General features: G+C 61.5%; 1 protein-coding gene across 4 annotated transcripts in view; it reads right to left on the bottom strand.

Moving 5' to 3' along the window:
• Positions 1-26116, bottom strand: part of LOC140735767 (atrial natriuretic peptide receptor 1-like) — a 312139-nt gene that overhangs the window by 194864 nt on the left and 91159 nt on the right. For all 4 annotated transcript variants that reach the window (XM_073061232.1, XM_073061231.1, XM_073061230.1 and 1 more), the window contains one exon: positions 25511-25624. In XM_073061232.1, the coding sequence (XP_072917333.1) occupies positions 25511-25624 (114 nt within the window). The remainder of the gene's footprint in view (positions 1-25510; positions 25625-26116) is intronic.

Here is a 26116-nt window from a genome sequence, read left to right on the forward strand (position 1 = left end):
GTGATCAGTGCCCCTGTCCAGGTGGTCTGTGGGGGTGAATGGTGTCTCTGTCCAGGTGCCCGTGGAGGTGATCAGTGCCCCTGTCCAGATGCCCGTGGGGTTGAATGGTGTTTCTGTCCAGGTGCCCGTGGGGGTGATCAGTGCCCCTGTCCAGGTGCCCGTGGGGTTGAATGGTGTTTCTGTCCAGGTGCCCGTGGGGGTGATCAGTGCCCCTGTCCAGGTGCCTGTGGGGGGTGAATGGTTGTCTCTATCCAGGTGCCTGTGGGGTTGAATGGTGTCACTGTCCAGGAGCCTGTGGGGGTGATCAGTGCCCCTGTCCAGGTGCCTGTGGGGGTGAATGGTGTCTCTGTCCAGGTGCCTGTGGGGTTGAATGGTGTCTCTGTCCCAGTGACCTTGGGGGTGAATTTTTCTCTGTCCAGGAGCCCGTGGGTGTGAATGGTGTCTCTGTCCCAGGTGCCCGTGGGGGTGAATGGTGTCTCTGTCCCAGTGTCTGTGGGGGGTGAATGGTGTCTCTGTCCAGGTGCCCGTGGGGGTGAATGGTGTCACTGTCCAGGTGCCCTGTGGGGTTGAATGGTGTCTCGGTCCAGGTGCCCGTGGGGTTGAATGGTGTCTCGGTCCAGGTGCCCATGGGGGTGATCGGTGTCACTGTCCAGGTGCCTGTGGGGGTTGAATGGTGTCTCTGTCCAGGTGCCCGTGGGGGGTGATCAGTGCCCCTGTCCAGGTGCCTGTGGGGGGTGATCAGTGCCACTATCCAGGTGCCTGTGGGGTGAATGGTGTCCTCTATCCAGGTGCCTGTGGGGGTGAATGGTGTCTCTGTCCAGGTGCCCGTGGGGGTGATCAGTGCCCCTGTCCAGGTGCCCGTGGGGGTGAATGGTGTCTCTATCCAGGTGCCTGTGGGGGTGAATGGTGTCTCTGTCCAGGTGCCTGTGGGGGGTGAATCGTGTCTCTGACCAGGTGCCCTTGGGGGTGAATGGTTGCCCCTGTCCAGGTGCCCGTGGGGGTGATCAGTGCCCCTGTCCAGGTGCCTGTGGGGGTGATCAGTGCCCCTGTCCAGGTGCCTGTGGGGTGAATGGTGTCTCTATCCAGGTGCCTGTGGGGGTGAATGGTGTCTCTGTCCAGGTGCCCGTGGGGGTGATCAGTGCCCCTGTCCAGGTGCCTGTGGGGGTGAATGGTGTCTCTATCCAGGTGCCTGTGGGGGTGAATGGTGTCTCTGTCCAGGTGCCCGTGGGGGTGATCGGTGCCCCTGTCCAGGTGCCTGTGGGGTGAATGGTGTCTCTATCCAGGTGCCTGTGGGGGTGAATGGTGTCTCTGCCCAGGTGCCCGTGGGGGTGATCAGTGCCCCTGTCCAGGTGCCTGTGGGGGTGAATCGTGTCTCTATCCAGGTGCCTGTGGGGGTGAATGGTGTCTCTGTCCAGGTGCCCGTGGGGGTGATCGGTGCCCCTGTCCAGGTGCCTGTTGGGGAGAATGGTGTCTCTGTCCAGGTGCCCGTGGGGGTGATCGGTGCCCCTGTCCAGGTGCCTGTGGGTGTGAATGGTGTCTCTGTCCAGGTGCCTGTGGGGTTGAATGGTGTCTCTGTCCAGGTGCCCATGGGGGTGATCGGTGCCCCTGTCCAGGTGTCTGTGGGGGTGAATGGTGTCTCCGTCCAGGTGCCCGTGGAGATGATCAGTGCCCCTGTCCAGATGCCCGTGGGGTTGAATGGTGTTTCTGTCCAGGTGCCCGTGGGGGTGATCAGTGCCCCTGTCCAGGTGCCCGTGGGGTTGAATGGTGTTTCTGTCCAGGTGCCCGTGGGGGTGATCAGTGCCCCTGTCCAGGTGCCTGTGGGGGTGAATGGTGTCTCTATCCAGGTGCCTGTGGGGTTGAATGGTGTCACTGTCCAGGAGCCAGTGGGGGGTGATCAGTGCCCCTGTCCAGGTGCCTGTGGGGGTGAATGGTGTCTCTGTCCAGGTGCCTGTGGGGTTGAATGGTGTCTCTGTCCCAGTGACCTTGGGGGTGAATTTTTTCTCTGTCCAGGAGCCCGTGGGTGTGAATGGTGTCTCTGTCCAGGTGCCCGTGGGGGTGAATGGTGTCTCTGTCCCAGTGTCTGTGGGGGTGAATGGTGTCTCTGTCCAGGTGCCCGTGGGGGTGAATGGTGTCACTGTCCAGGTGACTGTGGGGTTGAATGGTGTCTCGGTCCAGGTGCCCGTGGGGGTTGAATGGTGTCTCGGTCCAGGTGCCCATGGGGGAGATCGGTGTCACTGTCCAGGTGCCTGTGGGGTTGAATGGTGTCTCTGTCCAGGTGCCCATGGGGGTGATCAGTGCCCCTGTCCAGGTGCCCGTGGGGTTGAATGGTGTCTCTGTCCAGGTGCCCATGGGGGTAATCTGTGTCACTGTCCAGGTGCCTGTGGGGGTGAATGGTGTCTCTGTCCCAGTGCCCGTGGGGGTGATCAGAGCCCCTGTCCAGATGCCCGTGGGGTTGAATGGTGTTTCGGTCCAGGTGCCCGTGGGGGTGATCAGTGCCCCAGTCCAGGTGCCTGTGGGGTGAATGGTGTCTCTATCCAGGTGCCTGTGGGGGTAAATGGTGTCTCTGTCCAGGTGCCCGTGGGGCTGATCAGTGCCCCTGTCCTGGTGCCCATGGGGGTGATCAGTGCCCCCGTCCAGATGCCCGTGGGGTTGAATGGTGTTTCTGTCCCACGTGCCCGTGGGGGTGATCAGTGCCCCTGTCCAGGTGCCTGTGGGGTGAATGGTGTCTCTATCCAGGTGCCTGTGGGGGTGAATGGTGTCTCTGCCCAGGTGCCCGTGGGGGTGATCAGTGCCCCTGTCCAGGTGCCTGTGGGGGTGAATCGTGTCTCTGACCAGGTGCCCTTGGGGGGTGAATGGTGCCCCTGTCCAGGTGCCTGTGGGGGGTGATCAGTGCCCCTGTCCAGATGCCCATGGAGTTGAATGGTGTTTCAGTCCAGGTGCCCGTGGGGGTGATCAGTGCCCCTGTCCAGGTGCCCGTGGGGGTGATCAGTGCCCCTGTCCAGGTGCCTGTGGGGGTGATCAGTGCCACTATCCAGGTGCCTGTGGGGTGAATGGTGTCTCTATCCAGGTGCCTGTGGGGGTGAATGGTGTCTCTGTCCAGGTGCCCGTGGGGGGTGATCAGTGCCCCTGTCCAGGTGCCCGTGGGGGTGAATGGTGTCTCTATCCAGGTGCCTGTGGGGGTGAATGGTGTCTCTGTCCAGGTGCCTGTGGGGGTGAATCGTGTCTCTGACCAGGTGCCCTTGGGGGTGAATGGTGCCCCTGTCCAGGTGCCCGTGGGGGTGATCAGTGCCCCTGTCCAGGTGCCTGTGGGGGTGATCAGTGCCCCTGTCCAGGTGCCTGTGGGGTGAATGGTGTCTCTATCCAGGTGCCTGTGGGGGTGAATGGTGTCTCTGTCCAGGTGCCCGTGGGGGTGATCAGTGCCCCTGTCCAGCTGCCTGTGGGGGTGAATGGTGTCTCTATCCAGGTGCCTGTGGGGGTGAATGGTGTCTCTGTCCAGGTGCCCGTGGGGGTGATCGGTGCCCCTGTCCAGGTGCCCGTGGGTGTGAATGGTGTCTCTGTCCAGGTGCCTGTGGGGTTGAATGGTGTCTCTGTCCAGGTGCCTGTGGGGGTGTTCGGTGCCCCTGTCCAGGTGCCCGTGGGGGTGAATGGTGTCTCGGTCCAGGTGCCTGTGGGGGTGATCAGTGCCCCTGTCCAGGTGCCTGTTGGGGTGAATGTTGTCTCTGTCCAGGTGCCCGTGGGGTTGAATGGTGTCTCCGTCCAGGTGCCCGTGGGGGTGATCAGTGCCCCTGTCCAGGTGTCTGTGGGGGTGAATGGTGTCTCTGTCCAGGTGCCCGTGGAGGTGATCAGTGCCCCTGTCCAGATGCCCGTGGGGTTGAATGGTGTTTCTGTCCAGGTGCCCGTGGGGGTGATCAGTGCCCCTGTCCAGGTGCCCGTGGGGTTGAATGGTGTTTCTGTCCAGGTGCCCATGGGGGTGATCAGTGCCCCTGTCCAGGTGCCTGTGGGGGTGAATGGTGTCTCTATCCAGGTGCCTGTGTGGTTGAATGGTGTCTCTGTCCCAGTGACCTTGGGGGGTGAATTTTTTCTCTGTCCAGGAGCCCGTGGGTGTGAATGGTGTCTCTGTCCAGGTGCCCGTGGGGGTGAATGGTGTCTCTGTCCCAGTGTCTGTGGGGGTGAATGGTGTCTCTGTCCAGGTGCCCGTGGGGGTGAATGGTGTCTCTGTCCCAGTGCCCGTGGGGGTGAATGGTGCCCCTGTCCAGGTGCCTGTTGGGGTGAATGATGTCTCGGTCCAGGTGCCCGTGGGGTTGAATGGTGTCTCTGTCCAGGTGCCCATGGGGGTGATCGGTGTCACTGTCCAGGTGCCTGTGGGGTTGAAAGGTGTCTCTGTCCAGGTGCCCATGGGGGTGATCAGTGCCCCTGTCCAGGTGCCCGTGGGGTTGAATGGTGTCTCTGTCCAGGTGCCCATGGGGGTGATCAGTGTCACTGTCCAGGTGCCCATGGGGGTAATCTGTGTCACTGTCCAGGTGCCCGTGGGGTTGAATGGTGTCTCTGTCCAGGTGCCCATGGGGGTAATCTGTGTCACTGTCCAGGTGCCTGTGGGGGTGAATGGTGTCTCTGTCCCAGTGCCCGTGGGGGTGATCAGAGCCCCTGTCCAGATGCCCGTGGGGTTGAATGGTGTTTCGGTCCAGGTGCCCGTGGGGGTGATCAGTGCCCCAGTCCAGGTGCCTGTGGGGTGAATGGTGTCTCTATCCAGGTGCCTGTGGGGGTGAATGGTGTCTCTGTCCAGGTGCCCGTGGGGGTGATCAGTGCCCCTGTCCAGATGCCCGTGGGGTTGAATGGTGTTTCTGTCCAGGTGCCCATGGGGGTGATCAGTGCCCCTGTCCAGGTGCCCGTGGGGTTGAATGGTGTTTCTGTCCAGGTGCTCGTGGGGGTGATCAGTGCCCCTGTCCAGGTGCCTGTGGGGGTGAATGGTGTCACTGTCCAGGTGCCTGTGGGGTTGAATGGTGTCACTGTCCAGGAGCCTGTGGGGGTGATCAGTGCCCCTGTCCAGGTGCCTGTGGGGGTGAATGGTGTCTCTGTCCAGGTGCCTGTGGGGTTGAATGGTGTCTCTGTCCCAGTGACCTTGGGGGAGAATTTTTTCTCTGTCCAGGAGCCCGTGGGTGTGAATGGTGTATCTGTCCAGGTGCCCGTGGGGGTGAATGGTGTCTCTGTCCCAGTGTCTGTGGGGGTGAATGGTGTCTCTGTCCAGGTGCCCGTGGGGGTGAATGGTGCCCCTGTCCATGTGCCCTTGGGGGTGAATGGTGTCTCTGTCCCAGTGCCCGTGGGGGTGAATGGTGCCCCTGTCCAGGTGCCTGTTGGGGTGAATGGTGTCTCGGTCCAGTTGCCCGTGGGGTTGAATGGTGTCTCTGTCCAGGTGCCCATGGGGGTGAATGGTGTCTCTGTCCAGGTGCCTGTGGGGTTGAATGGTGTCTCTGTCCCAGTGACCTTGGGGGTGAATTTTTTCTCTGTCCAGGAGCCCGTGGGTGTGAATGGTGTCTCTGTCCAGGTGCCCGTGGGGGTGAATGGTGTCTCTGTCCCAGTGTCTGTGGGGGTGAATGGTGTCTCTGTCCAGGTGCCCGTGGGGGTGAATGGTGCCCCTGTCCATGTGCCCTTGGGGGTGAATGGTGTCTCTGTCCCAGTGCCCGTGGGGGTGAATGGTGCCCCTGTCCAGGTGCCTGTTGGGGTGAATGGGTGTCTCGGTCCAGTTGCCCGTGGGGTTGAATGGTGTCTCTGTCCAGGTGCCCATGGGGGTGAATGGTGTCTCTGTCCAGGTGCCTGTGGGGTTGAATGGTGTCTCTGTCCCAGTGACCTTGGGGGTGAATTTTTTCTCTGTCCAGGAGACTGTGGGTGTGAATGGTGTCTCTGTCCAGGTGCCCGTGGGGGTGAATGGTGTCTCTGTCCCAGTGTCTGTGGGGGTGAATGGTGTCTCTGTCCAGGTGCCCGTGGGGGTGAATGGTGCCCCTGTCCAGGTGCCTGTTGGGGTGAATGGTGTCTCGGTCCAGGTGCCCGTGGGGTTGAATGGTGTCTCTGTCCAGGTGCCCATGGGGGTGATCGGTGTCACTGTCCAGGTGCCTGTGGGGGTGAATGGTGTCTCTGTCCCAGTGCCCGTGGGGGTGATCAGAGCCCCTGTCCAGATGCCCGTGGGGTTGAATGGTGTTTCGGTCCAGGTGCCCGTGGGGGTGATCAGTGCCCCAGTCCAGGTGCCTGTGGGGTGAATGGTGTCTCTATCCAGGTGCCTGTGGGGGTGAATGGTGTCTCTGTCCAGGTGCCCGTGGGGGTGATCAATGCCCCTGTCCTGGTGCCCATGGGGGTGATCAGTGCCCCTGTCCAGATGCCCGTGGGGTTGAATGGTGTTTCTGTCCAGGTGCCCGTGGGGGTGATCAGTGCCCCTGTCCAGGTGCCTGTGGGGTGAATGGTGTCTCTATCCAGGTGCCTGTGGGGGTGAATGGTGTCTCTGCCCAGGTGCCCGTGGGGGTGATCAGTGCCCCTGCCCAGGTGCCTGTGGGGGTGAATCGTGTCTCTATCCAGGTGCCTGTGGGGGTGAATGGTGTCTCTGTCCAGGTGCCCGTGGGGGTGATCAGTGCCCCTGTCCAGGTCTCTGTGGGGGTGAATGGTGTCTCTGTCCAGGTGCCCGTGGAGGTGATCAGTGCCCCTGTCCAGATGCCCGTGGGGTTGAATGGTGTTTCTGTCCAGGTGCCCGTGGGGGTGATCAGTGCCCCTGTCCAGGTGCCCGTGGGGTTGAATGGTGTTTCTGTCCAGGTGCCCGTGGGGGTTGATCAGTGCCCCTGTCCAGGTGCCTGTGGGGGTGAATGGTGTCTCTATCCAGGTGCCTGTGGGGTTGAATGGTGTCACTGTCCAGGAGCCTGTGGGGGTGATCAGTGCCCCTGTCCAGGTGCCTGTGGGGGTGAATGGTGTCTCTGTCCAGGTGCCTGTGGGGTTGAATGGTGTCTCTGTCCCAGTGACCTTGGGGGTGAATTTTTTCTCTGTCCAGGAGCCCGTGGGTGTGAATGGTGTCTCTGTCCAGGTGCCCATGGGGGTGAATGGTGTCTCTGTCCAGGTGCCCGTGGGGGTGAATGGTGTCTCTGTCCCAGTGTCTGTGGGGGTGAATGGTGTCTCTGTCCAGGTGCCCGTGGGGGTGAATGGTGCCCCTGTCCATGTGCCCTTGGGGGTGAATGGTGTCTCTGTCCCAGTGCCCGTGGGGGTGAATGGTGCCCCTGTCCAGGTGCCTGTTGGGGTGAATGGTGTCTCGGTCCAGGTGCCCGTGGGGTTGAATGGTGTCTCTGTCCAGGTGCCCATGGGGGTGATCGGTGTCACTGTCCAGGTGCCTGTGGGGTTGAAAGGTGTCTCTGTCCAGGTGCCCATGGGGGTGATCAGTGCCCCTGTCCAGGTGCCCGTGGGGTTGAATGGTGTCTCTGTCCAGGTGCCCATGGGGGTAATCTGTGTCACTGTCCAGGTGCCTGTGGGGGTGAATGGTGTCTCTGTCCCAGTGCCCGTGGGGGTGATCAGAGCACCTGTCCAGATGCCCGTGGGGTTGAATGGTGTTTCGGTCCAGGTGCCCGTGGGGGTGATCAGTGCCCCAGTCCAGGTGCCTGTGGGGTGAATGGTGTCTCTATCCAGGTGCCTGTGGGGGTGAATGGTGTCTCTGTCCAGGTGCCCGTGGGGGTGAATGGTGTCTCTGTCCAGGTGCCCGTGGGGGTGATCAGTGCCCCTGTCCTGGTGCCCATGGGGGTGATCAGTGCCCCTGTCCAGATGCCCGTGGGGTTGAATGGTGTTTCTGTCCAGGTGCCCGTGGGGGTGATCAGTGCCCCTGTCCAGGTGCCTGTGGGGTGAATGGTGTCTCTATCCAGGTGCCTGTGGGGGTGAATGGTGTCTCTGCGCAGGTGCCCGTGGGGGTGATCAGTGCCCCTGTCCAGGTGCCTGTGGGGGTGAATCGTGTCTCTATCCAGGTGCCTGTGGGGGTGAATGGTGTCTCTGTCCAGGTGCCCGTGGGGGTGATCGGTGCCCCTCTCCAGGTGCCTGTGGGGGTGAATGGTGTCTCTGTCCAGGTGCCCGTGGGGGTGATCGGTGCCCCTGTCCAGGTGCCTGTGGGTGTGAATGGTGTCTCTGTCCAGGTGCCTGTGGGGTTGAATGGTGTCTCTGTCCAGGTGCCCATGGGGGTGATCGGTGCCCCTGTCCAGGTGCCCGTGGGTGTGAATGGTGTCTCTGTCCAGGTGCCTGTGGGGGTGATCAGTGCCCCTGTCCAGGTGCCTGTTGGGGTGAATGTTGTCTCTGTCCAGGTGCCCGTGGGGTTGAATGGTGTCTCTGTCCAGGTGCCCGTGGGGGTGATCAGTGCCCCTGTCCAGGTGTCTGTGGGGGGTGAATGGTGTCTCTGTCCAGGTGCCCGTGGAAGTGATCAGTGCCCCTGTCCAGATGCCCGTGGGGTTGAATGGTGTTTCTGTCCAGGTGCCCGTGGGGGTGATCAGTGCCCCTGTCCAGGTGCCCGTGGGGTTGAATGGTGTTTCTGTCCAGGTGCCCGTGGGGGTGATCAGTGCCCCTGTCCAGGTGCCTGTGGGGGTGAATGGTGTCTCTATCCAGGTGCCTGTGGGGTTGAATGGTGTCACTGTCCAGGAGCCTGTGGGGGTGATCAGTGCCCCTGTCCAGGTGCCTGTGGGGGTGAATGGTGTCTCTGTCCAGGTGCCTGTGGGGTTGAATGGTGTCTCTGTCCCAGTGACCTTGGGGGTGAATTTTTTCTCTGTCCAGGAGCCCGTGGGTGTGAATGGTGTCTCTGTCCAGGTGCCCATGGGGGTGAATGGTGTCTCTGTCCAGGTGCCCGTGGGGGTGAATGGTGTCTCTGTCCCAGTGTCTGTGGGGGTGAATGGTGTCTCTGTCCAGGTGCCCGTGGGGGTGAATGGTGCCCCTGTCCATGTGCCCTTGGGGGTGAATGGTGTCTTTGTCCCAGTGCCCGTGGGGGTGAATGGTGCCCCTGTCCAGGTGCCTGTTGGGGTGAATGGTGTCTCGGTCCAGGTGCCCGTGGGGTTGAATGGTGTCTCTGTCCAGGTGCCCATGGGGGTGATCGGTGTCACTGTCCAGGTGCCTGTGGGGTTGAAAGGTGTCTCTGTCCAGGTGCCCATGGGGGTGATCAGTGCCCCTGTCCAGGTGCCCGTGGGGTTGAATGGTGTCTCTGTCCAGGTGCCCATGGGGGTAATCTGTGTCACTGTCCAGGTGCCTGTGGGGGTGAATGGTGTCTCTGTCCCAGTGCCCGTGGGGGTGATCAGAGCACCTGTCCAGATGCCCGTGGGGTTGAATGGTGTTTCGGTCCAGGTGCCCGTGGGGGTGATCAGTGCCCCAGTCCAGGTGCCTGTGGGGTGAATGGTGGCTCTATCCAGGTGCCTGTGGGGGTGAATGGTGTCTCTGTCCAGGTGCCCGTGGGGGTGAATGGTGTCTCTGTCCAGGTGCCCGTGGGGGTGATCAGTGCCCCTGTCCTGGTGCCCATGGGGGTGATCAGTGCCCCTGTCCAGATGCCCCTGGGGTTGAATGGTGTTTCTGTCCAGGTGCCCGTGGGGGTGATCAGTGCCCCTGTCCAGGTGCCTGTGGGGTGAATGGTGTCTCTATCCAGGTGCCTGTGGGGGTGAATGGTGTCTCTGCCCAGGTGCCCGTGGGGGTGATCAGTGCCCCTGTCCAGGTGCCTGTGGGGGTGAATCGTGTCTCTATCCAGGTGCCTGTGGGGGGTGAATGGTGTCTCTGTCCAGGTGACCGTGGGGGTGATCGGTGCCCCTGTCCAGGTGCCTGTGGGGGTGAATGGTGTCTCTGTCCAGGTGCCCGTGGGGGTGATCGGTGCCCCTGTCCAGGTGCCTGTGGGTGTGAATGGTGTCTCTGTCCAGGTGCCTGTGGGGTTGAATGGTGTCTCTGTCCAGGTGCCCATGGGGGTGATCGGTGCCCCTGTCCAGGTGCCCGTGGGTGTGAATGGTGTCTCTGTCCAGGTGCCTGTGGGGGTGATCAGTGCCCCTGTCCAGGTGCCTGTTGGGGTGAATGTTGTCTCTGTCCAGGTGCCCGTGGGGTTGAATGGTGTCTCTGTCCAGGTGCCCGTGGGGGTGATCAGTGCCCCTGTCCAGGTGTCTGTGGGGGTGAATGGTGTCTCTGTCCAGGTGCCCGTGGAGGTGATCAGTGCCCCTGTCCAGATGCCCGTGGGGTTGAATGGTGTTTCTGTCCAGGTGCCCGTGGGGGTGATCAGTGCCCCTGTCCAGGTGCCCGTGGGGTTGAATGGTGTTTCTGTCCAGTTGCCCGTGGGGGTGATCAGTGCCCCTGTCCAGGTGCCTGTGGGGGTGAATGGTGTCTCTATCCAGGTGCCTGTAGGGTTGAATGGTGTCACTGTCCAGGAGCCTGTGGGGGTGATCAGTGCCCCTGTCCAGGTGCCTGTGGGGGTGAATGGTGTCTCTGTCCAGGTGCCTGTGGGGTTGAATGGTGTCTCTGTCCCAGTGACCTTGGGGGTGAATTTTTTCTCTGTCCAGGAGCCCGTGGGTGTGAATGGTGTCTCTGTCCAGGTGCCCGTGGGGGTGAATGGTGTCTCTGTCCCAGTGTCTGTGGGGGTGAATGGTGTCTCTGTCCAGGTGCCCGTGGGGGTGAATGGTGTCACTGTCCAGGTGCCTGTGGGGTTGAATGGTGTCTCGGTCCAGGTGCCCGTGGGGTTGAATGGTGTCTCGGTCCAGGTGCCCATGGGGGTGATCGGTGTCACTGTCCAGGTGCCTGTGGGGTTGAATGGTGTCTCTGTCCAGGTGCCCATGGGGGTGATCAGTGCCCCTGTCCAGGTGCCCGTGGGGTTGAATGGTGTCTCTGTCCAGGTGCCCATGGGGGTAATCTGTGTCACTGTCCAGGTGCCTGTGGGGGTGAATGGTGTCTCTGTCCCAGTGCCCGTGGGGGTGATCAGAGCCCCTGTCCAGATGCCCGTGGGGTTGAATGGTGTTTCGGTCCAGGTGCCCGTGGGGGTGATCAGTGCCCCAGTCCAGGTGCCTGTGGGGTGAATGGTGTCTCTATCCAGGTGCCTGTGGGGGTGAATGGTGTCTCTGTCCAGGTGCCCGTGGGGCTGATCAGTGCCCCTGTCCTGGTGCCCATGGGGGTGATCAGTGCCCCTGTCCAGATGCCCGTGGGGTTGAATGGTGTTTCTGTCCAGGTGCCCGTGGGGGTGATCAGTGCCCCTGTCCAGGTGCCTGTGGGGTGAATGGTGTCTCTATCCAGGTGCCTGTGGGGGTGAATGGTGTCTCTGCCCAGGTGCCCGTGGGGGTGATCAGTGCCCCTGTCCAGGTGCCTGTGGGGGTGAATCGTGTCTCTGACCAGGTGCCCTTGGGGGTGAATGGTGCCCCTGTCCAGGTGCCTGTGGGGGTGATCAGTGCCCCTGTCCAGATGCCCATGGAGTTGAATGGTGTTTCAGTCCAGGTGCCCGTGGGGGTGATCAGTGCCCCTGTCCAGGTGCCTGTGGGGGTGATCAGTGCCCCTGTCCAGGTGCCTGTGGGGTGAATGGTGTCTCTATCCAGGTGCCTGTGGGGGTGAATGGTGTCTCTGTCCAGGTGCCTGTGGGGGTGAATCGTGTCTCTGACCAGGTGCCCTTGGGGGTGAATGGTGTCTCTGTCCAGGTGCCCGTGGGGGTGATCGGTGCCCCTGTCCAGGTGCCTGTGGGTGTGAATGGTGTCTCTGTCCAGGTGCCTGTGGGGTTGAATGGTGTCTCTGTCCAGGTGCCCATGGGGGTGATCGGTGCCCCTGTCCAGGTGCCCGTGGGTGTGAATGGTGTCTCTGTCCAGGTGCCTGTGGGGGTGATCAGTGCCCCTGTCCAGGTGCCTGTTGGGGTGAATGTTGTCTCTGTCCAGGTGCCCGTGGGGTTGAATGGTGTCTCTGTCCAGGTGCCCGTGGGGGTGATCAGTGCCCCTGTCCAGGTGTCTGTGGGGGTGAATGGTGTCTCTGTCCAGGTGCCCGTGGAGGTGATCAGTGCCCCTGTCCAGATGCCGGTGGGGTTGAATGGTGTTTCTGTCCAGGTGCCCGTGGGGGTGATCAGTGCCCCTGTCCAGGTGCCCGTGGGGTTGAATGGTGTTTCTGTCCAGGTGCCCGTGGGGGTGATCAGTGCCCCTGTCCAGGTGCCTGTGGGGGTGAATGGTGTCTCTATCCAGGTGCCTGTGGGGTTGAATGGTGTCACTGTCCAGGAGCCTGTGGGGGTGATCAGTGCCCCTGTCCAGGTGCCTGTGGGGGTGAATGGTGTCTCTGTCCAGGTGCCTGTGGGGTTGAATGGTGTCTCTGTCCCAGTGACCTTGGGGGTGAATTTTTTCTCTGTCCAGGAGCCCGTGGGTGTGAATGGTGTCTCTGTCCAGGTGCCCATGGGGGTGAATGGTGTCTCTGTCCAGGTGCCCGTGGGGTGTGAATGGTGTCTCTGTCCCAGTGTCTGTGGGGGTGAATGGTGTCTCTGTCCAGGTGCCCGTGGGGGTGAATGATGCCCCTGTCCATGTGCCCTTGGGGGTGAATGGTGTCTCTGTCCCAGTGCCCGTGGGGGTGAATGGTGCCCCTGTCCAGGTGCCTGTTGGGGTGAATGGTGTCTCGGTCCAGGTGCCCGTGGGGTTGAATGGTGTCTCTGTCCAGGTGCCCACTGGGGTGATCGGTGTCACTGTCCAGGTGCCTGTGGGGTTGAAAGGTGTCTCTGTCCAGGTGCCCATGGGGGTGATCAGTGCCCCTGTCCAGGTGCCCGTGGGGTTGAATGGTGTCTCTGTCCAGGTGCCCATGGGGGTAATCTGTGTCACTGTCCAGGTGCCTGTGGGGGTGAATGGTGTCTCTGTCCCAGTGCCCGTGGGGGTGATCAGAGCACCTGTCCAGATGCCCGTGGGGTTGAATGGTGTTTCGGTCCAGGTGCCCGTGGGGGTGATCAGTGCCCCAGTCCAGGTGCCTGTGGGGTGAATGGTGTCTCTATCCAGGTGCCTGTGGGGGTGAATGGTGTCTCTGTCCAGGTGCCCGTGGGGGTGAATGGTGTCTCTGTCCAGGTGCCCGTGGGGGTGATCAGTGCCCCTGTCCTGGTGCCCATGGGGGTGATCAGTGCCCCTGTCCAGATGCCCCTGGGGTTGAATGGTGTTTCTGTCCAGGTGCCCGTGGGGGTGATCAGTGCCCCTGTCCAGGTGCCTGTGGGGTGAATGGTGTCTCTATCCAGGTGCCTGTGGGGGTGAATGGTGTCTCTGCCCAGGTGCCCGTGGGGGTGATCAGTGCCCCTGTCCAGGTGCCTGTGGGGGTGAATCGTGTCTCTATCCAGGTGCCTGTGGGGGTGAATGGTGTCTCTGTCCAGGTGACCGTGGGGGTGATCGGTGCCCCTGTCCAGGTGCCTGTGGGGGTGAATGGTGTCTCTGTCCAGGTGCCCGTGGGGGTGATCGGTGCCCCTGTCCAGGTGCCTGTGGGTGTGAATGGTGTCTCTGTCCAGGTGCCTGTGGGGTTGAATGGTGTCTCTGTCCAGGTGCCCATGGGGGTGATCGGTGCCCCTGTCCAGGTGCCCGTGGGTGTGAATGGTGTCTCTGTCCAGGTGCCTGTGGGGGTGATCAGTGCCCCTGTCCAGGTGCCTGTTGGGGTGAATGTTGTCTCTGTCCAGGTGCCCGTGGGGTTGAATGGTGTCTCTGTCCAGGTGCCCGTGGGGGTGATCAGTGCCCCTGTCCAGGTGTCTGTGGGGGTGAATGGTGTCTCTGTCCAGGTGCCCGTGGAGGTGATCAGTGCCCCTGTCCAGATGCCCGTGGGGTTGAATGGTGTTTCTGTCCAGGTGCCCGTGGGGGTGATCAGTGCCCCTGTCCAGGTGCCCGTGGGGTTGAATGGTGTTTCTGTCCAGTTGCCCGTGGGGGTGATCAGTGCCCCTGTCCAGGTGCCTGTGGGGGTGAATGGTGTCTCTATCCAGGTGCCTGTAGGGTTGAATGGTGTCACTGTCCAGGAGCCTGTGGGGGTGATCAGTGCCCCTGTCCAGGTGCCTGTGGGGGTGAATGGTGTCTCTGTCCAGGTGCCTGTGGGGTTGAATGGTGTCTCTGTCCCAGTGACCTTGGGGGTGAATTTTTTCTCTGTCCAGGAGCCCGTGGGTGTGAATGGTGTCTCTGTCCAGGTGCCCGTGGGGGTGAATGGTGTCTCTGTCCCAGTGTCTGTGGGGGTGAATGGTGTCTCTGTCCAGGTGCCCGTGGGGGTGAATGGTGTCACTGTCCAGGTGCCTGTGGGGTTGAATGGTGTCTCGGTCCAGGTGCCCGTGGGGTTGAATGGTGTCTCGGTCCAGGTGCCCATGGGGGTGATCGGTGTCACTGTCCAGGTGCCTGTGGGGTTGAATGGTGTCTCTGTCCAGGTGCCCATGGGGGTGATCAGTGCCCCTGTCCAGGTGCCCGTGGGGTTGAATGGTGTCTCTGTCCAGGTGCCCATGGGGGTAATCTGTGTCACTGTCCAGGTGCCTGTGGGGGTGAATGGTGTCTCTGTCCCAGTGCCCGTGGGGGTGATCAGAGCCCCTGTCCAGATGCCCGTGGGGTTGAATGGTGTTTCGGTCCAGGTGCCCGTGGGGGTGATCAGTGCCCCAGTCCAGGTGCCTGTGGGGTGAATGGTGTCTCTATCCAGGTGCCTGTGGGGGTGAATGGTGTCTCTGTCCAGGTGCCCGTGGGGCTGATCAGTGCCCCTGTCCTGGTGCCCATGGGGGTGATCAGTGCCCCTGTCCAGATGCCCGTGGGGTTGAATGGTGTTTCTGTCCAGGTGCCCGTGGGGGTGATCAGTGCCCCTGTCCAGGTGCCTGTGGGGTGAATGGTGTCTCTATACAGGTGCCTGTGGGGGTGAATGGTGTCTCTGCCCAGGTGCCCGTGGGGGGTGATCAGTGCCCCTGTCCAGGTGCCTGTGGGGGTGAATCGTGTCTCTGACCAGGTGCCCTTGTGGGTGAATGGTGCCCCTGTCCAGGTGCCTGTGGGGGTGATCAGTGCCCCTGTCCAGATGCCCATGGAGTTGAATGGTGTTTCAGTCCAGGTGCCCGTGGGGGTGATCAGTGCCCCTGTCCAGGTGCCTGTGGGGGTGATCAGTGCCCCTGTCCAGGTGCCTGTGGGGTGAATGGTGTCTCTATCCAGGTGCCTGTGGGGGTGAATGGTGTCCCTGTCCAGGTGCCTGTGGGGGTGAATCGTGTCTCTGACCAGGTGCCCTTGGGGGTGAATGGTGTCTCTGTCCCAGTACCCGTGGGGTTGAATGGTGTCTCTGTCCAGGTGCCCGTGGGGGTGAATGGTGTCTCGGTCCAGGTGCCCGTGGGGTTGAATGGTGTCTCTGTCCCAGTGCCCGTGGGGGTGAATGCTGCCCCTGTCCAGGTGCCTGTTGGGGTGAAAGGTGTCTCTGTCCAGGTGCCCATGGGGGTGATCGGTGTCACTGTCCAGGTGCCTGTGGGGGTGAATGGTGTCTCTGTCCCAGTGCCCGTGGGGGTGAATGCTGCCCCTGTCCAGGTGCCTGTTGGGGTGAATGGTGTCTCGGTCCAGGTGCCCGTGGGGTTGAATGGTGTCTCTGTACAGGTGCCCATGGGGGTGATCGGTGTCACTGTCCAGGTGCCCGTGGGGGTGAATGGTGCCCCTGTCCAGGTGCCTGTTGGGTTGAATGGTGTCTCTGTCCAGGTGCCCATGGGGGTGATCGGTGTCACTGTCCAGGTGCCTGTGGGGGTAAATGGTGTCTCTGTCCAGGTGCCTGTGGGGGTGAATGGTGTCACTGTCCAGGTTCCTGTGGGGGTGAATGGTGTCACTGTCCAGGTGCCCATGGGGGTGATCGGTGTCACTGTCCAGGTGCCTGTGGGGGTAAATGGTGTCTCTGTCCAGGTGCCTGTGGGGGTGAATGGTGTCACTGTCCAGGTGCCTGTGGGGGTGATCGGTGTCACTGTCCAGGTGCCTGTGGGGTTGAATCATGTCTCTGACCCAGTGACTTTGGGGGTGAATGGTGTCTCTGTCCAGGTGCCCATGGGGGTGAATGGTGTCTCTGTCCCAGTGTCTGTGGGTGTGAATGGTGTCTCTGTCCAGGTGCCCGTGGGGGTGAATGGTGTCACTGTCCAGGTGCCCGTGGGGTTGAATGGTGTCTCTGTCCAGGGTGTCTCTGTCCAGGTGCCTGTGGTGGTGATCGGTGCCCCTGTCCAGATGCCCATGGGGTTGAATGGTGTCTCTGTCCAGGTGCCTGTGCGGGTGATCAGTGCCCCTGTCCAGGTGTCTGTGGGGGTGAATGGTGTCTCTGTCCAGGTGCCCATGGGGTTGAATGGTGTCTCTGTCCAGGTGCCCATGGGGGTGATCAGTGCCCCTGTCCAGGTGTCTGTGGGGGTGAATGGTGTCTCTGTCCAGGTGCCCGTGGGGGTGAATGGTGTCTCTGTCCAGGTGCTCGTGGGGGTGATCAGTGCCACTGTCCAGGTGCCCGTGGGGGTGAATGTTGTCTCTGTCCAGGTGCCCGTGGGGGTGATCAGTGCCCCTTTCCAGGTGCCTGTGGGGTTGAATGGTGTCTCTGTCCAGGTGCCTGTGGGGGTGATCAGTGCCCCTTTCCAGGTGCCTGTGGGGGTGAATGTTGTCTCTGTCCAGGTGCCCGTGGGGGTGATCAGTGCCCCTTTCCAGGTGCCTGTGGGGTTGAATGGTGTCTCTGTCCAGGTGCCTGTGGGGGTGATCAGTGCCCCTTTCCAGTTGCCTGTGGGGGTGAATGTTGTCACTGTCCAGGTGCCTGTGGGGGTGAATGGTGTCACTGTCCAGGTGCCTGTGGGGGTGATCAGTGCCCCTTTCCAGGTGCCTGTGGGGGTGAATGTTGTCTCTGTCCAGGTGCCCGTGGGGGTGATCAGTGCCCCTTTCCAGGTGCCTGTGGGGTTGAATGGTGTCTCTGTCCAGGTGCCTGTGGGGGTGATCAGTGCCCCTTTCCAGGTGCCTGTGGGGGTGAATGTTGTCTCTGTCCAGGTGCCTGTGGGGGTGATCAGTGCCCCTTTCCAGGTGCCTGTGGGGTTGAATGGTGTCTCTGTCCAGGTGCCTGTGGGGGTGATCAGTGCCCCTTTCCAGGTGCCTGTAGGGGTCAATGGTGTCTCTGTCCAGGTGCCCGTGGGGGTGATCAGTGCCCCTGTCCAGATGCCTGTGGGGTTGAATGGTGTTTCTGTCCAGGTGCCTGTGGGGGTGATCAGTTCCCCTGTCCAGGTGCCTGTGGGGGTGAATGGTGTCTCTGTCCAGATGCCTGTGGGGGTGATCAGTGCCCCTGTCCAGGTGCCCGTGGGGTTGAATGGTGTCACTGTCCAGGAGCCTGTGGGGGTGATCAATGCCCCTGTCCAGGTGCCTGTGGGGGTGAATGGTGTCTCTGTCCAGGTGCTCGTGGGGGTGAATCATGTCTCTGTCCCAGTGACTTTGGGGGTGAATGTTTTCTCTGTCCAGGAGCCCCTGGGGGTGAATGGTGTCTCTGTCCAGGTGCCCGTGGGGGTGAATGGTGTCTCTGTCCAGGAGCCTGTGGGGGTGATCAGTGCCCCTGTCCAGGTGCCTGTGGGGTTGAATGGTGTCTCTGTCCAGGTGCCCGTGGGGGTGAATGGTGTCTCTGTCCAGGTGCCCGTGGGGGTGAATGGTGCCCCTGTCCAGGTGCCCTTGGGGGTGAATGGTGTCTCTGTCCCAGTGCCCGTGGGGGTGAATGGTGTCTCTGTCCAGGTGCCCATGGGGGTGATCGGTGTCACTGTCCAGGTGCCTGTGGGGTTGAATGGTGTCTCTGTCCAGGTGCCCATGGGGGTGATCGGTGTCTCGGTCCAGGTGCCCGTGGGCTTGAATGGTGTCTCTGTCCAGGTGCCCATGGGGGTAATCTGTGTCACTGTCCAGGTGCCTGTGGGGGTGAATGGTGTCTCTGTCCCAGTGCCCGTGGGGGTGAATGCTGCCCCTGTCCAGGTGCCTGTTGGGGTGAAAGGTGTCTCGGTCCAGGTGCCCGTGGGGTTGAATGGTGTCTCTGTCCAGGTGCCTGTGGGGTTGAATGGTGTCTGTGTCCCAGTGACCGTGGGGGTGAATGTTTTCTCTGTCCAGGTGCCCGTGGGGGTGAATGGTGTATCTGTCCTAGTGTCTGTGGGGGTGAATGGTGTCTCTGTCCAGGTGCCCGTAGGGGTGAATGGTGCCCCTGTCCAGGTGCCTCTTGGGGTGAATGGTGTCTCTATCCAGGTGCCTGTGGGGGTGAATGGTTATCTCTGTCCAGGTGCCTGTGGGGTTGAATGGTGTCTCTGTCCCAGTGACCATGGGGGTGAATGTTTTCTCTGTCCAGGAGCCCGTGGGGGTGATCAGTGCCCCTGTCCAGGTGCCCGTGGGGTTGAATGGTGTCTCTGTCCAGGTTCCCCTCGGGGTTATCGGTGTCACTGTCCAGGTGCCTGTGGGGTTGAATGGTGTCTCTGTCCAGGTGTCTGTGGGGTTGAATGGTGTCTCTGTCCAGGTGCCCATGGGGGTGAATGGTGTCTCTGTCCCAGTGTCTGTGGGTGTGAATGGTGTCTCTGTCCAGGTGCCCGTGGGGGTGAATGGTGTCTCTGTCCAGGTGCCCATGGGGTTGAATGGTGTCTCTGTCCAGGGTGTCTCTGTCCAGGTGCCTGTGGTGGTGATCGGTGCCCCTGTCCAGATGCCCATGGGGTTGAATGGTGTCTCTGTCCAGGTGCCTGTGCGGGTGATCAGTGCCCCTGTCCAGGTGTCTGTGGGGGTGAATGGTGTCTCTGTCCAGGTGCCCATGGGGTTGAATGGTGTCTCTGTCCAGGTGCCCATGGGGGTGATCAGTGCCCCTGTCCAGGTGTCTGTGGGGGTGAATGGTGTCTCTGTCCAGGTGCCCGTGGGGGTGAATGGTGTCTCTGTCCAGGTGCTCGTGGGGGTGATCAGTGCCACTGTCCAGGTGCCCGTGGGGGTGAATGTTGTCTCTGTCCAGGTGCCCGTGGGGGTGATCAGTGCCCCTTTCCAGGTGCCTGTGGGGTTGAATGGTGTCTCTGTCCAGGTGCCTGTGGGGGTGATCAGTGCCCCTTTCCAGGTGCCTGTGGGGGTGAATGTTGTCTCTGTCCAGGTGCCCGTGGGGGTGATCAGTGCCCCTTTCCAGGTGCCTGTGGGGTTGAATGGTGTCTCTGTCCAGGTGCCTGTGGGGGTGATCAGTGCCCCTTTCCAGTTGCCTGTGGGGGTGAATGTTGTCACTGTCCAGGTGCCTGTGGGGGTGAATGGTGTCACTGTCCAGGTGCCTGTGGGGGTGATCAGTGCCCCTTTCCAGGTGCCTGTGGGGGTGAATGTTGTCTCTGTCCAGGTGCCCGTGGGGGTGATCAGTGCCCCTTTCCAGGTGCCTGTGGGGTTGAATGGTGTCTCTGTCCAGGTGCCTGTGGGGGTGATCAGTGCCCCTTTCCAGGTGCCTGTGGGGGTGAATGTTGTCTCTGTCCAGGTGCCTGTGGGGGTGATCAGTGCCCCTTTCCAGGTGCCTGTGGGGTTGAATGGTGTCTCTGTCCAGGTGCCTGTGGGGGTGATCAGTGCCCCTTTCCAGGTGCCTGTGGGGGTCAATGGTGTCTCTGTCCAGGTGCCCGTGGGGGTGATCAGTGCCCCTGTCCAGATGCCTGTGGGGTTGAATGGTGTTTCTGTCCAGGTGCCTGTGGGGGTGATCAGTTCCCCTGTCCAGGTGCCTGTGGGGGTGAATGGTGTCTCTGTCCAGATGCCTGTGGGGGTGATCAGTGCCCCTGTCCAGGTGCCCGTGGGGTTGAATGGTGTCACTGTCCAGGAGCCTGTGGGGGTGATCAATGCCCCTGTCCAGGTGCCTGTGGGGGTGAATGGTGTCTCTGTCCAGGTGCTCGTGGGGGTGAATCATGTCTCTGTCCCAGTGACTTTGGGGGTGAATGTTTTCTCTGTCCAGGAGCCCCTGGGGGTGAATGGTGTCTCTGTCCAGGTGCCCGTGGGGGTGAATGGTGTCTCTGTCCAGGAGCCTGTGGGGGTGATCAGTGCCCCTGTCCAGGTGCCTGTGGGGTTGAATGGTGTCTCTGTCCAGGTGCCCGTGGGGGTGAATGGTGTCTCTGTCCAGGTGCCCGTGGGGGTGAATGGTGCCCCTGTCCAGGTGCCCTTGGGGGTGAATGGTGTCTCTGTCCCAGTGCCCGTGGGGGTGAATGGTGTCTCTGTCCAGGTGCCCGTGGGGGTGATCGGTGTCACTGTCCAGGTGCCTGTGGGGTTGAATGGTGTCTCTGTCCAGGTGCCCATGGGGGTGATCGGTGTCTCGGTCCAGGTGCCCATGGGGGTAATCTGTGTCACTGTCCAGGTGCCTGTGGGGGTGAATGGTGTCTCTGTCCCAGTGCCCGTGGGGGTGAATGCTGCCCCTGTCCAGGTGCCTGTTGGGGTGAAAGGTGTCTCGGTCCAGGTGCCCGTGGGGTTGAATGGTGTCTGTGTCCCAGTGACCGTGGGGGTGAATGTTTTCTCTGTCCAGGTGCCCGTGGGGGTGAATGGTGTCTCTGTCCTAGTGTCTGTGGGGGTGAATGGTGTCTCTGTCCAGGTGCCCGTAGGGTTGAATGGTGTCTCTGTCCAGGTGCCCATGGGGGTGAATGGTGTCTCTGTCCCAGTGTCTGTGGGTGTGAATGGTGTCTCTGTCCAGGTGCCCATGGGGGTGATCTGTGTCACTGTCCAGGTGCCCATGGGGGTGAATGGTGTCTCTGTCCCAGTGACCTTGGGGGTGAATGTTTTCTCTGTCCAGGAGCCCGTGGGGGTGATCAGTGCCCCTGTCCAGGTGCCCGTGGGGTTGAATGGTGTCTCTGTCCAGGTGCCCATGGGGGTGATCGGTGTCACTGTCCAGGTGCCTGTGGGGTTGAATGGTGTCTCTGTCCAGGTGTCTGTGGGGTTGAATGGTGTCTCTGTCCAGGTGCCCATGGGGGTGAATGGTGTCTCTGTCCCAGTGTCTGTGGGTGTGAATGGTGTCTCTGTCCAGGTGCCCATGGGGGTGATCTGTGTCACTGTCCAGGTGCCCATGGGGGTGAATGGTGTCTCTGTCCAGGTGCCCATGGGGGTGAATGGTGTCTCTGTCCCAGTGTCTGTGGGTGTGAATGGTGTCTCTGTCCAGGTGCCCGTGGGGGTGAATGGTGTCACTGTCCAGGTGCCCGTGGGGTTGAATGGTGTCTCTGTCCAGGGTGTCTCTGTCCAGGTGCCTGTGGTGGTGATCGGTGCCCCCGTCCAGATGCCCATGGGGTTGAATGGTGTCTCTGTCCAGGTGCCTGTGCGGGTGATCAGTGCCCCTGTCCAGGTGTCTGTGGGGGTGAATGGTGTCTCTGTCCAGGTGCCCATGGGGTTGAATGGTGTCTCTGTCCAGGTGCCCATGGGGGTGATCAGTGCCCCTGTCCAGGTGTCTGTGGGGGTGAATGGTGTCTCTGTCCAGGTGCCCGTGGGGGTGAATGGTGTCTCTGTCCAGGTGCTCGTGGGGGTGATCAGTGCCACTGTCCAGGTGCCCGTGGGGGTGAATGTTGTCTCTGTCCAGGTGCCCGTGGGGGTGATCAGTGCCCCTTTCCAGGTGCCTGTGGGGTTGAATGGTGTCTCTGTCCAGGTGCCTGTGGGGGTGATCAGTGCCCCTTTCCAGGTGCCTGTGGGGGTGAATGTTGTCTCTGTCCAGGTGCCCGTGGGGGTGATCAGTGCCCCTTTCCAGGTGCCTGTGGGGTTGAATGGTGTCTCTGTCCAGGTGCCTGTGGGGGTGATCAGTGCCCCTTTCCAGTTGCCTGTGGGGGTGAATGTTGTCACTGTCCAGGTGCCTGTGGGGGTGAATGGTGTCACTGTCCAGGTGCCTGTGGGGGTGATCAGTGCCCCTTTCCAGGTGCCTGTGGGGGTGAATGTTGTCTCTGTCCAGGTGCCCGTGGGGGTGATCAGTGCCCCTTTCCAGGTGCCTGTGGGGTTGAATGGTGTCTCTGTCCAGGTGCCTGTGGGGGTGATCAGTGCCCCTTTCCAGGTGCCTGTGGGGGTGAATGTTGTCTCTGTCCAGGTGCCTGTGGGGGTGATCAGTGCCCCTTTCCAGGTGCCTGTGGGGTTGAATGGTGTCTCTGTCCAGGTGCCTGTGGGGGTGATCAGTGCCCCTTTCCAGGTGCCTGTGGGGGTCAATGGTGTCTCTGTCCAGGTGCCCGTGGGGGTGATCAGTGCCCCTGTCCAGATGCCTGTGGGGTTGAATGGTGTTTCTGTCCAGGTGCCTGTGGGGGTGATCAGTTCCCCTGTCCAGGTGCCTGTGGGGGTGAATGGTGTCTCTGTCCAGATGCCTGTGGGGGTGATCAGTGCCCCTGTCCAGGTGCCCGTGGGGTTGAATGGTGTCACTGTCCAGGAGCCTGTGGGGGTGATCAATGCCCCTGTCCAGGTGCCTGTGGGGGTGAATGGTGTCTCTGTCCAGGTGCTCGTGGGGGTGATCAGTGCCCCTGTCCAGGTGCCTGTGGTGGTGAATGGTGTCTCTGTCCAGGTGCCTGTGGGGTTGAATGGTGTCTCTGTCCAAGTGACCTTGGGGGTGAACGTTTTCTCTGTCCAGGAGCCCGTGGGGGTGAATGGTGTCTCTGTCCAGGTGCCCATGGGGGTGATCAGTGCCCCTGTCCAGGTGCCCGTGGGGTTGAATGGTGTCTCTGTCCAGGTGACCGTGGGGGTGATCAGTGCCCCTGTCCAGGTGCCTCTGTGTGTGAATGGTGTCTTGGTCCAGGTGCCTGTGGGGCTGATCGGTGCCCCTGTCCAGGTGCCCGTGGGGTTGAATGGTGTCTCTGTCCAGGTGCCCGTGGGGGTGAATGGTGTCTCTGTCCAGGTGCCTGTGGGGGTGATCGGTGTCACTGTCCAGGTGTCTGTGGGGGTGAATGGTGTCTCTGTCCAGGTGCCCTTGGGGGTGAATGTTGCCCCTGTCCAGGTGCCCTTGGGGGTGAATGGTTTCTCTGTCACAGTGCCCGTGGGGGTGAATGTTTTCTCTGTCCAGGAGCCCGTGGGGGTGAATGGTGTCTCTGTCCAGGTGCCCGTGGGGGTGATCGGTGTCACTGTCCAGGTGCCCTTGGGGGTGAATGGTGTCTCGGTCCAGGTGCCCATGGGGGTGATCGGTGTCTCTGTCCAGGTGCCCATGGGGGTGATCGGAGTCACTGTCCAGGTGCCTGTGGGGGTGAATGGTGTCTCTGTCCAGGTGCCTGTGGGGGTGATCAGTGTCACTGTCCAGGTGCCCATGGGGGTGATCGGAGTCACTGTCCAGGTGCCTGTGGGTGTGAATGGTGTCTCTGTCCAGGTGCCTGTGGGGGTGAATGGTGTCTCTGTCCAGGTGTCTGTGGGGGTGAATGGTGTCTCGGTCCAGGTGCCCATGGGGGTGATCGGTGTCTCTGTCCAGGTGCCCATGGGGGTGATCGGAGTCACTGTCCAGGTGTCTGTGGGGGTGAATGGTGTCTCTGTCCAGGTGCCCATGGTGGTGATCAGTGTCACTGTCCAGGTGCCTGTGGGGGTGAATGGTGTCTCTGTCCCAGTGACCTTGGGGGTGAATATTTTCTCTGTCCAGGTGCCCGTGGGGTTGAATGGTGTCTCTGTCCAGGTGCCCATGGGGGTGATCAGTGCCCCTGTCCAGGTGCCTGTGGGGGTGAATGGTGTCTCTGTCCAGGTGCCCGTGGGGGTGATCAGTGCCCCTGTCCAGGTGCCTGTGGGGGTGAATGGTGTCTCTGTCCAGGTGCTCGTGGGGGTGATCAGTGCCACTGTCCAGGTGCCCGTGGGGGTGAATGTTGTCTCTGTCCAGGTGCCCGTGGGGGTGATCAGTGCCCCTTTCCAGGTGCCTGTGGGGTTGAATGGTGTCTCTGTCCAGGTGCCTGTGGGGGTGATCAGTGCCCCTTTCCAGGTGCCTGTGGGGGTGAATGTTGTCTCTGTCCAGGTGCCCGTGGGGGTGATCAGTGCCCCTTTCCAGGTGCCTGTGGGGTTGAATGGTGTCTCTGTCCAGGTGCCTGTGGGGGTGATCAGTGCCCCTTTCCAGTTGCCTGTGGGGGTGAATGTTGTCACTGTCCAGGTGCCTGTGGGGGTGAATGGTGTCACTGTCCAGGTGCCCTTGGGGGTGAATGGTGTCTCGGTCCAGGTGCCCATGGGGGTGATCGGTGTCTCTGTCCAGGTGCCCATGGGGGTGATCGGAGTCACTGTCCAGGTGCCTGTGGGGGTGATCAGTGCCCCTTTCCAGTTGCCTGTGGGGGTGAATGTTGTCACTGTCCAGGTGCCTGTGGGGGTGAATGGTGTCACTGTCCAGGTGCCTGTGGGGGTGATCAGTGCCCCTTTCCAGGTGCCTGTGGGGGTGAATGTTGTCTCTGTCCAGGTGCCCGTGGGGGTGATCAGTGCCCCTTTCCAGGTGCCTGTGGGGTTGAATGGTGTCTCTGTCCAGGTGCCTGTGGGGGTGATCAGTGCCCCTTTCCAGGTGCCTGTGGGGGTGAATGTTGTCTCTGTCCAGGTGCCTGTGGGGGTGATCAGTGCCCCTGTCCTGGTGCCTGTGGGGGTGAATGGTGTCTCTGTCCAGGTGCCCGTGGGGGTGAATGGTGTCTCTGTCCAGATGCCTGTGGGGGTGATCAGTGCCCCTGTCCAGATGCCCGTTGGGTTGAATGGTGTCACTGTCCAGGAGCCTGTGGGGGTGATCAATGCCCCTGTCCAGGTGCCTGTGGGGGTGAATGGTGTGTCTGTCCAGGTGCCTGTGGTGGTGATCAGTGCCCCTGTCCAGGTGCCTGTGGGGGTGAATGGTGTCTCTGTCCAGGTGCTCGTGGGGGTGATCAGTGCCCCTGTCCAGGTGCCTGTGGGTGTGAATGGTGTCTCTGTCCAGGTGCCTGTGGGGTTGAATGGTGTCTCTGTCCAAGTGACCTTGGGGGTGAACGTTTTCTCTGTCCAGGAGCCCGTGGGGGTGAATGGTGTCACTGTCCAGGTGCCTGTGGGGTTGAATGGTGTCTCTGTCCCAGTGACCTTGGGGGTGATCAGTGCCCCTGTCCAGGTGCCTGTGGGGGTGAATGGTGTCTCTGTCCAGGTGCCCGTGGGGGTGATCAGTGCCCCTGTCCAGGTGCCTGTGGGGGTGAATGGTGTCTCTGTCCAGGTGCCCGTGGGGGTGATCAGTGCCCCTGTCCTGGTGCCTGTGGGGGTGAATGGTGTCTCTGTCCAGGTGCCCGTGGGGTTGATCGGTGTCACTGTCCAGGTGCCTGTGGGGGTGAATGGTGTCTGTGGGGGTGAATGGTATCACTGTCCAGGTCCCCATGGGGGTGAATGGTGTCTCTGTCCCAGTGCCTGTGGGGGTGAATGGTGTCTCTGTCCAGGTGCCCTTGGGGGTGAATGGTGCCCCTGTCCAGGTGCCCGTGGAGGTGATCGGTGCCCCAGTCCAGGTGCCCGTGGGGGTGAATATGTCTCTGTCCAGGTGCCCGTGGGGGTGATCGGAGCCCCAGTCCAGGTGCCCATTGGGGGAATATGTCTCTGTCCAGGTGCCCGTGGGGGTGATCGGAGCCCCAGTCCAGGTGCCCATGGGGGTGAATATGTCTCTGTCCAGGTGCCCGTGGGGGTGATCGGTGCCGCTGTCCGGACCCATTCTAACTCACCAGCGTATCCTCGATGGTGAAGTTGAAGAACTGAGCAGCGTAATGTTTCAGGTCCTGTACGAATTGTCCATACTCGGGGTTCTCAGGTTCCCTGTAGGTTATAATCATCACAGCCTGGCGACAGAGAGAACAGAGGTGTCAGCATCACACAGAGTTGTCACACTCTCCCTATCCCGTCACCTTGTCCCTGTCCTGTCACATAGAGATGTAACCCTGCTCCGTCACGCAGACGTGTCCTCCTGTCCCTGTCCCGTCACGCAGACGTGTCTCCCTGTCCCTGTCTCACCACGCAGACGTGTCTCCCTGTCCCTGTCCCATCACGCAGATGTGTCTCCGTCTCTGTCCCATCATACAGATGTGTCTCCCTGTCCCTGTCTTGTTACACAGACGTGTCTCCCTGTCTCTGTCCCATCACGCAGACATGTCTCCCTGTCCGTCTTGTTACACAGACGTGTCTCCCTGTCTCTGTCCCATCACGCAGACGTGTCTCCCTGTCCGTCTTGTTACACAGACGTGTCTCCCTGTCTCTGTCCCATCACGCAGACGTGTCTCCCTGTCCCTGTCTTGTTACACAGACGTGTCTCCTTGTCTCTGTCCCATCACGCA

This window comes from Hemitrygon akajei, chromosome 11, assembly GCF_048418815.1.
Source record: "Hemitrygon akajei chromosome 11, sHemAka1.3, whole genome shotgun sequence".
Lineage (NCBI taxonomy): Eukaryota > Metazoa > Chordata > Chondrichthyes > Myliobatiformes > Dasyatidae > Hemitrygon > Hemitrygon akajei.